Source organism: Arachis stenosperma, chromosome 7, assembly GCF_014773155.1.
Source record: "Arachis stenosperma cultivar V10309 chromosome 7, arast.V10309.gnm1.PFL2, whole genome shotgun sequence".
NCBI lineage: Eukaryota > Viridiplantae > Streptophyta > Magnoliopsida > Fabales > Fabaceae > Arachis > Arachis stenosperma.
The window spans coordinates 91,147,226-91,164,802 of record NC_080383.1 but is presented as its reverse complement, the minus strand read 5'-3'; the positions used below and the strand labels follow the sequence as shown (position 1 = coordinate 91,164,802).

At 34.8% G+C, this 17,577-nt stretch overlaps 2 protein-coding genes and 1 pseudogene across 2 annotated transcripts; 2 read left to right on the top strand and 1 right to left on the bottom strand.

The window, feature by feature from the left end:
• The first annotated feature begins 1,055 nt into the window (after positions 1–1,055).
• Positions 1,056–2,849, top strand: LOC130942172 (DEAD-box ATP-dependent RNA helicase 35A-like; annotated as a pseudogene).
• A 4,800-nt stretch (positions 2,850–7,649) lies between these two features.
• Positions 7,650–8,087, top strand: LOC130940137 (VQ motif-containing protein 11-like). Its single transcript, XM_057868186.1, has one exon. It carries the CDS (start codon positions 7,650–7,652, stop codon positions 8,085–8,087), a length of 438 nt encoding a protein of 145 aa, XP_057724169.1.
• Positions 8,088–8,598: 511 nt separating this feature from the next.
• Positions 8,599–16,671, bottom strand: LOC130942220 (protein REDUCED CHLOROPLAST COVERAGE 3-like). The gene is made up of 22 exons (XM_057870928.1): positions 16,428–16,671; positions 16,231–16,298; positions 16,045–16,137; positions 15,898–15,970; positions 15,060–15,326; positions 14,915–14,979; positions 14,692–14,823; positions 14,564–14,605; positions 13,698–14,159; positions 13,463–13,617; positions 12,745–13,258; positions 12,493–12,555; positions 12,307–12,408; positions 11,874–12,194; positions 11,703–11,795; positions 11,488–11,589; positions 11,300–11,404; positions 11,068–11,201; positions 10,665–10,980; positions 10,443–10,555; positions 10,274–10,358; positions 8,599–10,119 (listed from the first exon to the last, which is right to left on the bottom strand). The coding sequence occupies exons 1-22, from the start codon at positions 16,495–16,497 to the stop codon at positions 8,884–8,886; spliced, it is 4,611 nt and encodes a 1,536-aa protein (XP_057726911.1). The 5' UTR covers positions 16,498–16,671; the 3' UTR covers positions 8,599–8,883.
• Between the last annotated feature and the right edge of the window lie 906 nt (positions 16,672–17,577).

Genomic DNA, 17,577 nt, shown 5'->3' with positions numbered 1-17,577 from the left:
GGTCATTAATTTTTGTGATTAGTAATTATCAATAATAATTTAATGATATGAGATTGGTGTGAGATTTTATTCAATAATTTATATTTTTACTGGTTACATGTTAATCAAAATTCAATAAAATGACTGATCCTAGATTTTTTCATAAAAAAAGAAATCAGTGACCGTGACAGGAGCCAGTTAAAGTTGCGTATTTATCTTCCTTACATTTGAACCCCTGAAAGGGACCAATCAAGCCACTTCATCAAATCAAATTGCTTTAGTTTTATAACAATCAGCTTGAAATGACTATTATTCTATGAAACGTTTATATAAAGACATTTAAAATATCTGTTTTAAAAATATTTTTTTAATAATTAAAATTTAATCTATATAATTGATTAAATTATGTTATTTTTGTTAAAATTAAATAAAATAAATTAGTTTAATTTTGATAAACTAAATTTTGAACTAATTTAAATTAATATTTTTATAAAAATGACTATAACATTCCTATTATAAAAAATGACTTAGAATATTTTTATTATATATTTTAAAAATTCTAAATTTTAATTTTTTTCTTTTCTCTATACCATCATTAAATTAAAATTTAAGATTTTTAAAATTAATATATATAATAAAAATATTTTAGTCATTTTTTATAATAAGAGTATTATAGTTATTTTCTATAAAAAAGAATATTAATTTAGATCAATTCAAAATTTGATTTATCGATTTTTCGGTCAAATCAATTTATTTTATCTAATTTTAACAAAAATAACACAATTTGATCAATTATATAAGTTAAATTTTAATTATTAAAAAACTTCTTTAAAAAAAGAGAGTCTCCCTTCTTCTATTTTTGTTTCTGTTATTACTTATTAATATACGTGATTTTCCGTTAACGCAAAGCTGTCAAAGTCAAATGGGCCAATTTATTTTGGGCCCAACAGCCAAGCCTTCAAGCAGTGCCAAAAGCCCAAATATTATGGCGGCAAAAAAAAAACTATGGCGGTTTGTTACGCATTTTCCCTGTTTCAGCAGTTGGTGCCTTGCAGTTCCGCTACTCTCTTCTCGAATTGAGTAGTAAAGTTCATATTTGGTATCGAAGATGATGGAAGAAGATGATGATTACGTGGAGTACGTGCCGGTGGCGAAGCGCAGGGCCATGCAAGCACAGAACATCCTTCAACAAAAAGGGAAGTACTTTGTTTCTCCTTCTTCCTCCTCCTTCGTTGGCGATGATGCGAGCGAAGCGAAACCGAGCCTTCTGGTTAAGGCTTCACAGCTGAAAAAGGAACAGCCGGAGATCAGTGCTACGGAGCAGATTCTTCAACAAGAGCAGGAGATGCTCGACAATTTGCCTGACAGAAAAACCCTTTTGTCCGTTCGTGAATTGGCGAAGGGAATCACTTACTCTGAGCCTCTGCCAACTGGGTGGAAACCACCTCTGCGCCTGAGAACCATGCCCAAAAGGGAAACTGATTTGATCCGGAAACAGTGGCATATCATTGTTGACGGTGAAGATGTCCCTTGCCCTGTTAAGAATTTCAAGGACATGAGGTTCCCTGATCCCATCTTAAACAAGCTGAGAGCAAAAGGGATACTTCAACCGACTCCAATTCAGGTGCAGGGCCTTCCTGTCATTCTATCAGGAAGGGATATGATTGGCATTGCTTTCACCGGCTCTGGCAAGACTCTTGTCTTTGTGCTTCCAATGATCATGCTGGCATTGCAGGAGGAGATTATGATGCCCGTTGTTCCCGGAGAAGGCCCTTTTGGATTGGTTGTTTGCCCATCTAGGGAACTTGCAAGGCAGACTTATGAAGTGGTTGAGCAGTTCTTGCAGCCTTTGAGGGAAGCCGGTTATCCGGAGCTGAGGCCGTTGCTTTGTATTGGTGGGATGGACATGAGATCACAGGTGGATGTTGTGAAGAAGGGTGTTCACATTGTTGTTGCCACTCCTGGAAGATTGAAGGATTTGCTGGCAAAGAAGAAGATGAATCTTGACAGTTGTAGGTACTTGACTCTGGATGAGGCTGATAGAGTATGTCAAGCAAGAGGCCAAAATAGTGTATCTCCTCGAGTGCCTCCAGAAAACCCCACCACCTGTTTTGGTGTTCTGCGAAAACAAGGCTGATGTGGATGACATTCATGAATATCTTCTAATGAAAGGAGTGGAGGCAGTTGCCGTTCATGGAGGCAAGGATCAAGAAGAGCGAGAGTATGCCATTGCGGCCTTTAAGTCTGGAAAGAAAGATGTGTTGGTTGCAACTGATATCGCGTCGAAGGGTCTGGATTTTCCTGATATTCAGCATGTCATCAATTATGACATGCCGGCTGAAATCGAGAATTATGTGCATAGAATTGGAAGGACTGGAAGATGTGGGAAGACTGGCATAGCAACCACTTTCATAAACAAGAACCAAAGTGAGACAACACTGCTTGATCTGAAACACCTTCTGCAAGAAGCTAAGCAGAGGATTCCTCCAGTTTTGGCAGATTTGATTGATCCCACAGAAGAAAATGATGAGATTACTGGCAAAACTGGTGTCAAGGGATGTGCATATTGTGGCGGTCTTGGTCATCGCATCCGTGATTGTCCTAAATTTGAGCATCAGAAGAGCATGGCGATTGCTAATACTAGGAAGGATTATTTTGGATCTGGTGGTTACAGGGGAGAAATTTGAAGGGTGTTACAATTCTACGGCTAGTTTTTAAACTTTAGTAAGTAGGATATAGTTTATAGCTTCTGTTTGATTCTATGAATCCATAGTTGTGGATTTTGATCCGTTTATGTAATCTAGGATGATCCGAACGTACACAAACATATTCAGTTAAGTCGTTGAGGGAACTGTTAGTGTATGCCATAAGCCCATAACAGAAGACTTGCTCATGTAACTATCGAAAAAGTAAACAAGTTTTGTTTTGATTCTGGAATGGCTCACAATGTCTTAAATCAACTTCTTAATCAATCAGCTTCACTTCTTCACCTTATAGCCTGCTACGTTCAATCATTAAGGAGCTTGAAATTAATCTCTTGTTCACTAATCACTTGCTTTGTTCGGATTCCACATGTACTAGCAACTTAGGATGGTAATTAGACATTAGAGTAGCATACTAGCATTATGGTGTGCAAGTACAAGAAATGGTGCTGAATGGTGTGCAGACTTTGACTATGATTTCAAACCATAGCTTATTATGAATAAATATTTTTATGCCAATCCCTTTTTTGAATTAGAGTGGTTTTATTTATGCATGTTTGTACGAGGTGCACTTCATCTTGCATGGTTATGTTTAGAATCTTTAAGAATCAAAATTCTCCATGTAACAGTTTTTCCATTTCACTTTTAAGATATTACTAGAAGATCAAAATAAATTGTGCAAGTCATAACATTCAAAGTTCAAACATGTTGACGTGAAAATTTGTTAACTTGGTTAGGGTGGGATTTGCTTCCATTTTGGTCTGATTTTGCTTTGGTTTTCACCTTTTTCTTTTTGCTCAATGAACTTTTAAGGCCCAATTTATCTGACCAAAATAAGGCCCTAATTGGAAGATGAGATACACTATAGTTTTACATTGTGATTTGTGACCAAGAAAATAAAAATAAAATGAAATAAGAAGATTTTCATTGTGACATCATATACTAAATTCAGTGAACTGAAGAATATATAATTACCCGGACGAAAAAAATAAAGAATATGTAATTACATGCTACTTACTACGGGTTTAGGTATATCCAATTCAGGGCTTCACCTTAGACTTAAGAGAGAGATGCCTTGTATTCGTTTATGAGGGTTTTAAATATGAGTCATACACACACAAATCAGCACAAAAGTATATATTTTTATTGTCGACTTATCCTTAAAGGATAATCTTTCATTTGTTTAAAAGTCCTCTATAAAACCCAGACACCTAACACTTGTCCATCATATCCATTCAAAGCATATGCAACACAAAAAATACACAAGAAACCAGTTCATCAAATTGGTCATAATTGTTTATATTGGATCAGATTCTGGTACGGTTAAAGCCACTTTAATTTGCTGGGTTGTCTGGCAATAACAAATTATTTTATTGAATTAAAAGACTTACAGTCACAACTACTTCACGTTTCCCTGATTTAGTTACCTTCTCTTATTTAATTTGCTGGCCATCATGATGCTCCCCACGTACGCCTCTCAACATTAATTTTTTTTCCCCATAGAAAATAGATCATAGATCACACTATTATGTGCATTTTTTTTAAATAATAATCACTACAAATATATATGTTGCTGCCTCAATTTACTGAGTATTGTTGCCATAAGGTTTCATGTCAAAGTATATTCATCTATGATCTATCTATTTAGATATATTAAATCAAAACTCGAAATAATCTTTTAATATATTTTTAATCTTTTATTTTTTTCATATTATGCACCATCAACATAAATAGATAATTAGCATAATTTATTTATTATTTAATTGATTAATTTTTTTAATTTTAATTAAATTACTTTTACATTTTTTTGTTTTTATTTTTCATGTATCTCATTATTATAGTTTAGAATTTTTTTTATTTTTTTTACTCTCTTGACATTTTTTTAATTATTCTATATTTTTTATATTTTTTAGCTCTTTATTTTTATATAAGATATTATATGCTGCTTATTATTTTTTGTGTGTGATGGAGAGATGTCTATCACAAAATAATGTGAGAAAAGAAGTGTTTTAAGTTGCTGTAGGTTATACAAATGGTGCCTCCGATTTCTTTGTATTGTTTTGTTTTTTAAATAAAACGATAATAAATTAGACGGTCCGATTTGTGTTTTTGAAAATTAAAAAAATTTTAATATTGAAATCAGATCGTCCAATTTTTTTTTTCAAAAATAAAAAAATTTGAAAGTATAAATCGAACCCTTTGATTTGTAATTTATTTTTTTCTTCAAACAAATCGGACCGTTCATTTTGAATAATATCAATTAAAAAAAAACGCCATATAAAAAAAACACTTAATCTTCCAATAACAACGTATTATACATATATTTAATCAATATAAAAAAAATTAGCTACTATATACCTTTAATATTAATATTATTTCTCTTTATTAAGTATAAACATAATTTATCTTTTTTTATATTCACTCTTTCTTTATGATTACCGTATACAATTATAATTTAGATTCTTATTCATTTTTTTCTCACTCTTATAGTATTTATTTTTCTTTAAATTATTCTGTATTTTTTATATTTTTATTCTTTACTTTTATATAAGATATATACTATATGATTTCAATGTTATGGTTATTTCTCTTTAATAGATATAAATTGAGTAATAAAACATAATTTATCATTTTCTTTCATACTTACTCATTCTTATGTTTATTATATAAATAAATATTCACTTTACACAATTTTTTTTCTCATCTTTTCACAAAATTTTATACTTTTTATTTTTTTTTCTATTCTTACTAATATTTTGCATAAGTATTTAAAGAATTTGGTTAATTACTACAATTTTTTTTTTAATTTCTAAACATATGTATTAGGTAATAAATTTCTAGAAAGGTTACTCTCCACAGAGACACGAGTCAAGACAGCTTATTCTCATATTCTTAGTTTTCTTTCTCCGATTGCATCACTAAATTTATGGAAGCATATGCTCTTGGATATTGGTGCCTTATCCTCTTCCGTGCGTAAAATGAAGTTGATTAGTGAAATCAAAAGTCTAATTCTGATTTTTTTTTCCATCCCTTTTTGTGGGGCAAAGTGATGCATGATGCTAGCTAGGATAGTTCTTCTCAAAGTAAACTCATGGTGGTTGTAACCATAAACCATGGAATCTTAAAAGGGTGCCGCGGAATTAATCACGTTGAAAATACTGTCTCCTCCTTCATTATTATTAGAGCTTATTATCTAGCTTCTACTGTTCTGATCATTTGCCTCTCAAAAACTGGCCGATAAACTACAGATAGCTAAAGTTTGCAATGAGAAAATAAATTAAAGAAACACATTATATAATTGATGAAGGTAAATAGATTTATTTATATATAATTTCATAAAGTATGTTATCTTGATTCATATAAAATTAAATTTAGAGATGGATATGAAGAGGTGGATAGGGTGAATCTAATGTGGGAAGAGGTAATATAAATGAAATTGTGTCAAGGTCCCCTATCAAATAAGAGGATTGCTAAGTAAACAATAATCATCTTAAATAATATCAACAACCACTAATCAAATAAAAATATATTATACTTTTAAATTATTTACCTAAATTTTAATATTAAAATAATTATCTGTACACCTAATAAAATGAACATACAATATATCTATTATTCATATCATTTAATATTTTTATTGTCTACTCATATTTTTTCTTTCAAATAATCTCTCTTACCTTGTGAATGCATGGTGTTGGCCTATATGGGCACACAATAGAAAGCATGTCAGAAATAAAATAAAGAAGAAGCAATTAGAAAAGAAAAGAAGGGTAAAGCAAATAGAGTGCAAAGAATAGAAGCAAAACCAAAAAAGAAGGCCCGAGACTAAGTACTACTTTTTTTTTTCTCCTGAATGTCAAAGTGCAATCCCTCACGCAAACTCAGAAAAGAGAAAAAGCTGCAACAAAATTTAACAAGCCACTGCAATGGCAATGGCAATAGCAATGGGCATGCACTGAAATATTTATTTTTATTATTAAAAAAATATGAATACTATTTTTGTTTAAAAAAAAAAAGAGAATCAGAAATCACATAAGTGAAGCCATAAGCTAAGGACCTATTAAGATGGTATCTGAGACAGTGACCTAACTATGAGAGTGTTGCAGCGCAAAATAGTGGTGGTTCCTTTCTGCTAGGTTCTTCAGTGACCCCCCTCTGGCCCCTGCCTGGTGATTATTCAAAAATTCAGAGTGCTGGACCACCAATCCATTCATCCTCAGTCTCACTTATTCTTGTTTTCATTGCTTCCAGTAAGAAGTAAATGTAAGTAGTGAAACCTCTTTTTGTCATTACTTCATTATTGCTAGCTATCCTATTAGCTTAGCTACCACACTCACTATTACTTAACAAATAAATAGTAAAGTATATTCTGTTATTGCTGTGAAATTGAGTAATGCTGATCCAGTCACGAGGAAGTTGTGAAGTTAGCATTAGCAGCATCACTTTTCGTTTTTACAAAGCAGCAGTAGCACTGTCACATTATTATTATTATTAATATTATATATATGCAGCCAAAATTCAGCGTTTCAGTTTGCACTCCATGTGCAGTGCCCTCTGAACACAGTTATGATTACGATCGATTAAAAAAAAGTCAAAAGTGTCACCCAGACTTGTCTGCCTGCCCTCATTATTATTAATTAAACATTAAATAACAGGAAATGGAACAGTAAATCAGAAATTATGAAATTGAACTACATTATTAAAGAAAGGTTATTAGGATATTATTTCATAACGAGCGCACTCTTAACATACTTTTTGTTTATATATTAGTAAAAACCTTGTAATTACAGATGAAAAAAATATAAATAATAAAAATAATACTTTTTTAAATAATTCTTCGTTTCTTTCCTAAACTTTTTGTACCATTGTAACACGCTCTCTTGCTCGCTCGTCATCCTTAAATATAACATAACATACATACGACACACGACGTTTCATTCCTCATCAATTAGAAAGAGAGAGAGAAGCATGCATATACATAGAGGAAGCTCGTCCTACAGTTGGGATGCAGCAAGAATAGGGAACACGACGTTCGTGCAAGCAGATCCATCAAACTTCAGGGAAGTTGTGCAGAAACTCACCGGAGCACCGAAGAAGAAAGCAGCAGCAGCAAGCTTCAAGCTACAGGAGAGGCGCCACGCCTACGCCGCAAAGAAGCTAGAGCTCACCATAGGCGGCCTCTCAGAAAGGCCACCTTTCTTCACCGACGCCACTACTCCATCATCATCATCCGTATCGTCGGCGTCCCCGGTGTCTCCTCTGCAAATGGAAATGGAAGACAGAGTCATAACTCACAAAGGCTTCTACTTACTGCCTTCTCCTTCTTCTTCTCATCATTATCGTCACACCACTCCTCAGTTACTCTCCCTCTTTCCTTTGCATAATAACCAAACCAATTCTCACTAAACTACACCACCTTTCTTAATTTATTTAATTAATAATCTCTCCTAACTTTCTACTCTCTCTACACTTAATTTATTTAAATATTTCAGTTTCATTCTTCCATATTTGCAATTTGCCCGTTAATCATACTTGCCCGAAGCCAACGATATTTGTCAAGATAGAGAAAAAGAAAATCATTCAAAATTTTAAGTTTTAAAGGCCAATCTAAATGGCAGTGAGGAACAAAAAAGGTGCAATGTAAAACTCTTTTGCGTGATAATTATCGAAAATGCTCCTTGTAAAATCTGAAATGCCAAGATTTTGTTTGAGACATATATTTGCTTCCACTATCGAAAATTATGATTATTATTATTGAATTTCAGCAACTTACTTTCTCACAACTTCTTAATAATCCGCTAAATCATTACACCATATTAAGCTTCGGTAATAATTAACACATCATACTAAGCTTCTCTTTCTTGGTATTAACTTATTTAGATGTAGCTTACACTTCAATAATACAGAAAATCGACAATGATAACAAAATCATAAATTTTCCCATTAAACGATTAACAAGCCCAACACAAGAGGAACAAATTCATTAACTGTGTCCACAAAATAAAAAAAAAACCTCATTCACAGAAAGCTAAGGCAGTAAGACACGGTTTGTAGACATAGCGAATGCAAAAGGAGAACGTGTATATGACACAAATTCTTATCGATCCGACCGAAAAGAAAATTTTCTAGGACATGAATTTGTTATCCAAATGATGTCCAGATTTTGGCGGGGACACGTTTCATGCTGATATGATCACATTATTCAAAGGACCGAAGCACATATGGGACTCTGCTGGCTATACAATCCATCTGTGAACTTGTTCCTGCTTCTTCTCCTCCTCTTCACAACTGTAAATCCTTCACCATCTCCATTCTTTTGCTTACTCATGTCAATTTCTTTTTCTTTCTCAGTGGAATGAGGCATCACCGCATCCTTTTCATCATTACATTCAGCAAAAGAATCATTATTTTCATCATTACATTCAGCAAAAGAATCATTATTTTGCTGAGCTGACTTGACAAGCAAGCTAAACAGTATCTGCCTTGCTATCTCTGCCTTACTGACATTAGCAGTGGTTTCCATTTGCAATGCATTTCTGGGAACAAACTCTGGTGCATGTGGATTCATGATTCTTCTTGTATCACTCCTGTCCCTGGTTTCCACATGCATGCCTTGACTAGCATTGGCATCATGTAAGTTTGTCACAGAACCTGAATCTGAATGGTCAAGTATGGACAGTGTTCCTGATGATGGATTGAATGGTTTGGCTGCAGCTGAAATCTTGCTAGCATTTTTTTGTATATGTCTTGCATCATCAGAAGCAACGGAAACCTCCTCAGCTTCTGATGAAGACTTCTCGTGTTGGCTTTCACCTTGGCAATAATCTCCCTTTGTTACATTCTCGATATTTACTATAGTGTTCTCTAACAAGGGCTTCAAAACTGTACCTGGAGGTGCCACAGCCACTTCTTTGTAAGATATGGACTTTGAAGCCATAAAGCTCAGAGCTGCTGGGCTACCAGAACTTTTGGCTCTAGTAGGTTTTGTTGGACTTAGTTGACCGGTAGAATCTTCTTTGAAAGCTAAGTTTTCAGGCTTTGATTGCCTAGATGAAGATAATATTTTTGAGAGGAATCTTGAACTTGATTTCTGTGGAGTTTTTCTGATAACAGTAGTGCTCAGCTTTGAGAGATGAGATCCTCTGCGGCCAAACTTGCGATTCGCAGTGTTCCCAGATCGCCCTTTTGAATTGGCTTCTTGCCAGCCTTCATCTGATGATATCTCCTCCTGGTGAATAGATTCACTTGACACTGGTGGACTATACATAGGGACATTATTGCCATTTTTGTTGAGAATCTCATAATCCACCATGCCAGATCTTTCTTCTGTTTTGTTTTCTGCCATACCAGTAGCATATTCCAAGCCATCATAGACAACACCCACATTGCTTGGTGCATCTTCACGTTGAAGGTTTTGGTCACTTATTGGTAGAAGTATCTGAAAGATTAGAGATATAATCGACAACTATCAGATGCATAATGAGGCAACACAACAGAAAATTTTACAAAACAAAGGTAGCAGCAGTTTATAATAATAAAGCAATTAATGTCAAATATATAAGGTAACACCATGTAAAAATTTAGCAAAGAACCTTCCCACGCTGCTGTTTTCTCTGAGCATGTTCATTTCTATTGGAATCAAGCTCGGGACTTATAAAATCCAGAAGATCTGACACACTGCATTAAAAGAGTCAGTTTTTTGGTGCCCTGAAATACTGTGTTGTATCTGAAACAAATAACATGGAGATACCAAGCCAGTACCTAAGGTGACCTTTACTTGCAATGGATGCATCTGACTTTGAACTTCCACTTTTGCCAGCTTCTTGCTGCTCTAGAGCTTTTGATTGTAAAAATTCAAGACATGCAGCTGCTTCCTGCATTAGAGTAAACATATTATATATAAGCATATATACAGCAACATTTGTCATTACATCTACCAAGTTATAACATTCTTTTATATATACAGACAACAAAAGTCACCACCTGTGTACGAATATCTTCTGATCCAAGCTTCTTTTGAAGTATCTCAAGATTGGTTTGCTCATGTTGCACACTAAGAGAATATGCTTCCATATAAGAAAGAGCTATGGCTATGGCATGATAGCATGTAGCAGTCTGTATATGATCTGGTCCTAATAATCTAATGTTGCATTTAAGAGCTTCATGTATGTACCGGAGTGCCAGATCATTATTTCCTATAGCCTCTTCCACCATAGCCACGTTTATATAAGCCGCTGCAGTGTTTGGATGAAACAGTCCACAGGTAAAATGAAGAAGGAATAAGGTACGATTTATATACCTGAGAAAAAAATACAACAATCAACAGAAATTCTTCATGGCATAGGCATTCTAAACCATTTTGAAGAGGAGAGTCATTGTAACCTACTTCAAAGCGAGCTCGTATTGTTGCATACGATAGTAAAAGACAGAAAGGTCTCCATAGCTTTTTATTGTGTCAGGATGATCAAGCCCAAGCTCCCTCTCATTTATATCAACCGCCTTTTGCTGATATATTGTGGCCTAAATAAGCAAAACTCGAACAAGTTCATTAGCAACAAAATGATGGAAAGACTCTACTTTCTACACTACATGAGAAGCAAATATAACAGAATCTTCACCTGATTACCATAACCGGCTTGGTAAAGAACCACAGCTAAAAGATTATAGGCACTTGCAGTAATTCGATGATAGGTACCGCAAACAGCCATCATCTTCACCAATGCCTGCAATTAAATAAACAAGTTGTGCATAGAAAATAACAGATCATGCTTAAGGCAGATAACAAACAAGATGATTATATTGTTACCTTTATTCCATAATGTACAGCTTCCACATTCTTTCCTTTATCGACAGCAATTTTGGCTGATTCTAACAAATTGCGTCCATCTACGGAGAAGCATGTTACATGCTGTAGAATCAAGTATGATACTTTTGGTATTTAGCTCAGTGATATGATAAAACTACTAGATCAAACATAGAATCCGCTTGGAGGTTGATAAAAATCTAAATTCAGTATCCCACCTTGCAAACAGGAACCATGCTGATAATATCATATTTCTTGAAGGGCATGGGGGAATCCAAGTCATAATCCCTCGTAACCAACTCCAATCCAACCTGTACGAGAAAACCATAACATATTATAAACTCATCATCTGAAAATAATAGCACAAGCACAAGCCAAATTGATGATACCTTGTGACAGAGCCCTCTGAGAACTGATAATTTCCTCAACTGCTGAAACTCATCGTTTAATGTCCATCCAAATTTTTTGGATATAACTACACGGAGCCACTCAATTCTGAGATAATGATCATCACTAAGATTTGTTTGGTCAGACGGCCTCATTTGGAAGCCTCCAAATAAGAAATTCAACGTTGATGCAATAACTGAAGATAAGTCTTCCACATAATCAACCGAGGCAATTACTGCTTTAAGTAAATGCTTGAAAGCTCGTGTAACCATCTCATGGATACAAAGTGATTGAATGTGTGGGAGATCCACTGCTAGTTTTACCTGATCCATAAAATGCATGACAAGATCAAACTGTAATACCAAACCAGTTTAAGTACAATAGTAGATTTTAAGCAGTGTAAGATGGAGGGATCTGAGGGAATAGAACTCTCACCACTTCACCCAATGATGCCATCTGTATTCCTCTTAAATGCATAAAATCAGTTAGTGTGCGACCATCAACCGGGGAAATCTCAAGCGAACCAAACTCCATAACCTAAGATTGTAAAGAATTCAGTTCTCAGACCATGTAATCATGTTATCCATAAAAATTATTATCTGTTGGAGAATCTGATGGTACCAGCTTTGGCAAAGCGATTTCATCATAATAATCATGTGCCATGTTAATCAGCTCGTCAACTTTCTGTTGCAACAAGAAGCCGCATTAAGTGATAGAATTAACAAAAATTGAAATGTAAACATTGGCATGTTGAAAAAAAAAGGGACGAAAAATTGAAAACATGGACAATTTCTAAGGAATGAAAGCCAAAGAAGAAGCAAGACAAAGAATATATAAGTAGTTTGTAGCAAAAGTTTAAAATGAGTTACAAACCTTTGAATGAAGACCAGTACCAGATACCTTAAGATGCAAAAATGCTGTGTGAGAAAGAAGTTTCTTCAACTCAGTAAAATTTTCTAAATCGTCAGTGATTGCTTCAACTTTATCAGATGACCCGTTCACATGCACAAGTTGGTAATCATTTGGCCCTGTCAAATCTGTACCACCTATACTGGTTTCTTCCTTTTCCCTCCTCTTCAATGATTTAAACTTCTTTCCAAGACCATTAATATTTTGTGCAGTTTCATTGCCACTATCTTTTTTGGAAATATTATCTTTTGATATTTCCTGTTTCTGCAGATGCTGTATCCAACTGGAACCAAGTTCCCATCGAATGGACCTTTTAGGAACAACTGCCTCCTCCTTTAACTTTTCCAAGGATTCTTGAACCTTCTTCTGAACTAGATATTTAGAAGAATCAGAATCATCCAAATTTGATAGAGATGTCACAGACCCTTCCAATTGATCAGCATCAACTGCAGACTGGTGATGAAGCAGTAGCCTCAAACTGTAAATATCTCAGATTCATTAAGATCAAATATTTATGCAGCTTATTACCAACATAAATGACAATAATATATATATTTTAGTTCTCCTGTATAATTTCCCCTTAGGAATTAGAAAGCACCAATAATGCCTGGACTAAAGAGAACGATCATAGTTGAAGAGAAGTTTCACATTTAGTATTGTATTAGATTAGATGTGCTCATACCTGTTGATATTGAGAGCATTAACCTCACCATCTTGCTGATCATCTATTTCAATATCTTGAGGTTCAGACTTGCTCATGTTGGTATCACCCACAACCCTCACCGTTGCAGTGTATCCGCAGAGCTGTACAACAACAACAGTCAACGAAGCAGTATCCTGCACCGAAGAAAGAAAAAAAGCATGGGTCTTACATGTGGAAATTTAAGCTCTGAACACATGAACAAGTGACAACTTACATGCACAATTACATTCTCATCTGCAGTCAATCCTTTGAGTAAATTCTTCTGTGCTTCCTCCTCCTGCTTACTATCATCATGCTTAAGGATAGTGTCTGCGGCATCACGTTTGACTACAATGGATAGGTCCCCTACATAATCCTCATGCACGATTGAACCCGGAGAACACTTCAACTTGGATGTTATTACGTGGTTTATAGCCGCAACAGCCTTAGATATTGAGGTGTCAAGAAACAGATTGTGAAGCAGAAATGCTTTTCTATCTCTGACCTCTCTCTCCTCCTCAGTTTCACAAGGAAGACAAGCCAGTGTAGCAAACTCTTTAGCCCATGGCCTAAGATCATGTTGACCATTTCGCCCCTGACCGCCACAGTATTCATCCTCATCATCAGCAGGATAGTTCCAAGTAGATGGAGGGAGAAGCCATGTATTAGCTCGCAACCCAAGTGGAAGATTCCCAAACTGATGATCATGAAGGACCAAAATGGTAAGAAGAAACAAACATATAGGTAAAGTTTATTTTGAGGTATTGAGACAGAGACTGAGAGAATGAGACTCAGTATCATGTTTGTTGGTTCAGAGACTAGTATTAAAATTTTTGTCTCTGTCTTCAAAATTTCAATATTTCAGTACAAAGTAGAGATACAGGAGACTAAAATTTTTAAAGATAGAAACTAAAACTTTAATAACATTTTATACCTAAAATACATTCATTTCAATTAATTAATTAATTTCAATTTCTATCTCCCACTTTGCACAGAATAATGAGATTTATTCTAATCTCTGTGTCTTAGTCTCCTCTCAGTCAAACGCTACCATACAGATATATAATTTTGAACGATAATTCAAGAGAGTTTCAGTGGCACCTTATTGCGTGCAAGAAAAGCTTTCATGAGAGCGCCATATGCCTGCATTAAAAATTGAACGTAACTGTGGCTCAATTATTATAGCGCGTGCTGCACAAACACAAAACAGAGTGCAAGTTCATACATACGTTAGCGAAAGCTCTGGTGAGGTGTTGGAGAAGATGAAGTAAAGAGTGGGTCCGAAGGGAGCGCTTTCCAAGAGAGTAGAACCCTTTCTCTGATGCAACCACCTCTACTACCTTCCCATTGCATATCTTAATCTACAAACACATTTCAATTCAAAAATAATCATAATTAATTACTATGGACTCAGGCTCCGTTACAGTTACAAAAGATGTCGAAAGCTGCAACCTGAAGTTCAAAGTAGTCTCCCTCACGTCTTTCATCTGCATTCTTCAGCTCACGCCTCTTCAAATCTGCACCAACACAATCCCATAACAATGTGCAATTTAAGCTAAGATTGCCACACAGCAACGAAGGAGGAAAAAATACGAACGTAAAATGGGAGGAGAGAGGTGAGAGAATGAGAAGAAGTCGTAGAATGTTGAGAGCATCGGCGCTGGGTGGAGGGCACGCCTGCCGCCGCCGTTGCCGCCGTTGGGTTTGTCCGGTGAGCTGGAAATGATGTTGTTGTCTAATTGGGCCTTTCCATTCTTCTTGGGCTTGTGGTTGGGTTTGGGCTTGGAGAACCTTGTTGTGCAGGAAACGATATCCAATAGTCGGCGCACGTGTTCAACTGCTTGGGACTCCTCTCTATAATCCTCTGAAATATTTTGAGGGACCATACTCGATTAGACAAAAAAAAAATAAATTAATTTAGGTGAAATCGATTACACTTGAAATTGATACTTAAAAGTCGTTAGATGATTTGACTGATTTGACTAAATTTTTATTTAAAGTAAAAACTCACGCGAAGTCGACGGCACATGAATTTCCACCTTAATCTAAATACATAATACTCATTTTATTTTTCAAAACATATATGTTATATTTCATATTTCAAGGAAATTACAAGACAAATTCATAATGGCCTGTCTAAGCTCTGGCCTTTCAGATTGCTCAAAGTCATCGACATAGTACATTCATAATTAAAAGATGGTACGTAAGTATTGAATGTGAGACGAATGTGGACACGCCTTTCAATTATTTTGATTTTTGAGGCTGATGATCAAGGATAAGAGAAACGCTCCTCTAGTGCTCTACCAATATAATATATTCTTTCTTAAAAGATTTATCTTGAAAAAATAATTATTTTATTTTATAAATAATAATCACGCAATTGGCATTCTACATATGGTTGAAGAATGGTGAAGGAGGAGTTTACATACACTTACCTTCAACCATTCTCAGAAAGCATGGCTTCAAAGTGACAACTTGTATTCTGTCATTTAGTCTCGGCCCCTTCACCTAAAGGAACACATTATTGGGTACTGGCTTAAATGCATTGCTGAAATGCATAAAAAAGTGCAAAAGAATGTAACCTGGTGTGATAGAGAATAATTGGTAAAGTGGCATGTCTCCACATTCTGAGCAAGCAACCTTCTCACATCAATTATCTTATCAGTAGATACACCCTTCACCAAAGTTTCAATAGACACAGCAACCCTAATCAGAAATGTATTTTAAGCCAAAACCATAATGCCAGTTCTGGAAATCAAAAACCGTACCTTGAGAACAACTTGTGAGTCATATGGGGTGACCACAATTATGTCAACTAAGGAAGGCTCTATTATTGCTGGAAAAGTAGTAAAAATTAAAAAAATTAGTCGTGAAAACCTAAAAGGATAATATAGTTTAGTTGAATGTTATTTTGAAGCGAAAAGATGATGATACTGTTTCGCAACAAATGGAGAGCTCTTATAACCTTTGTCTTCCTTTTTCTTCTTCGAGGCCTTAGCTTTGTTAGATTTCCCTTTCCCTGATCTGGGGGCCATTGACCTTTCCTTTTTGCCGTCACGGAATAAAGTGTAATTTTGGCAATGAGAAACTTCTGAAATTCATCAGCAACGCCCCCAAAATGATAGCTGAAAACACAAGAAATGGTGTGAGAAGAAAAGAAAAATAGTGTGCTTTGTGGGCTCCACTTTGTGCTAATAACCAGGCTGGCTTTTCTCATGAAGAATGAAGAACCACGTGTGTAATATAACGCCGAAGGGAGGAGCTGTGTGACCCTAGACTCTCATTCCATTCCAGAAGGTATAAAACAAAAATAATGTCACGGTATTTTTTGTGTGCGCAATGTGCTGATAATACGAGTTTTAAGTGGGAATATTTGCTTCAGAAATTAAATTCAAAAGTTTAAAGTAGGACTATTTCTTGGTAGGTGAACTTTTTGTGCCGTGTTACACGCCATCTTCTTTTGGATGGTGATATCTATCAAATAAATAAATATTTGATTTTTTGACAATTTTTGATGAAATTTTTAAGAAGATGGTTAAATATTTATAAATTTGTTTTAATTTATTTTTTTTATTTATCTATTAAAAACAAAATTTTATATATTCTTTAAACAGCTCGGCACATAATAATAAAAATCAATACCATTCCAAGCTAAAAACAATAAGAAAATTGTGATCAGTTACAAGCAACAACATACCAATGGATCAATTTCAAAATTTTTAACACATTTTTGTTGTTTTTATTTAGAATTAGAATTTTTAATTCAAATCAAGCCTCTCTGTTGCATATTTACTTATTTAGGGAGTACTTTTAATGTATGGTCAAATTAAATCTTGTGTTGGTGTATATCCTTATGGAAACATTTCAAGTATTTTGAAGAATACTGGTATTCCAATTGTTTTAACCGTTAATTTCAATTAATATATTATATATATTTTTTATAATTCAGATCAACGGTTAAAACAATTGGTGCATCAGTGCTCCCGATACACTTGAAATGTTTCCTATCCTTATACCCTAGACCCCTCTCAGTAAGCAGCACACAATCTTTATAAAGTGACGGGTCAATGCTGATGCAACGGATACAGCTACATACGGATGAGGAGATCATGGTG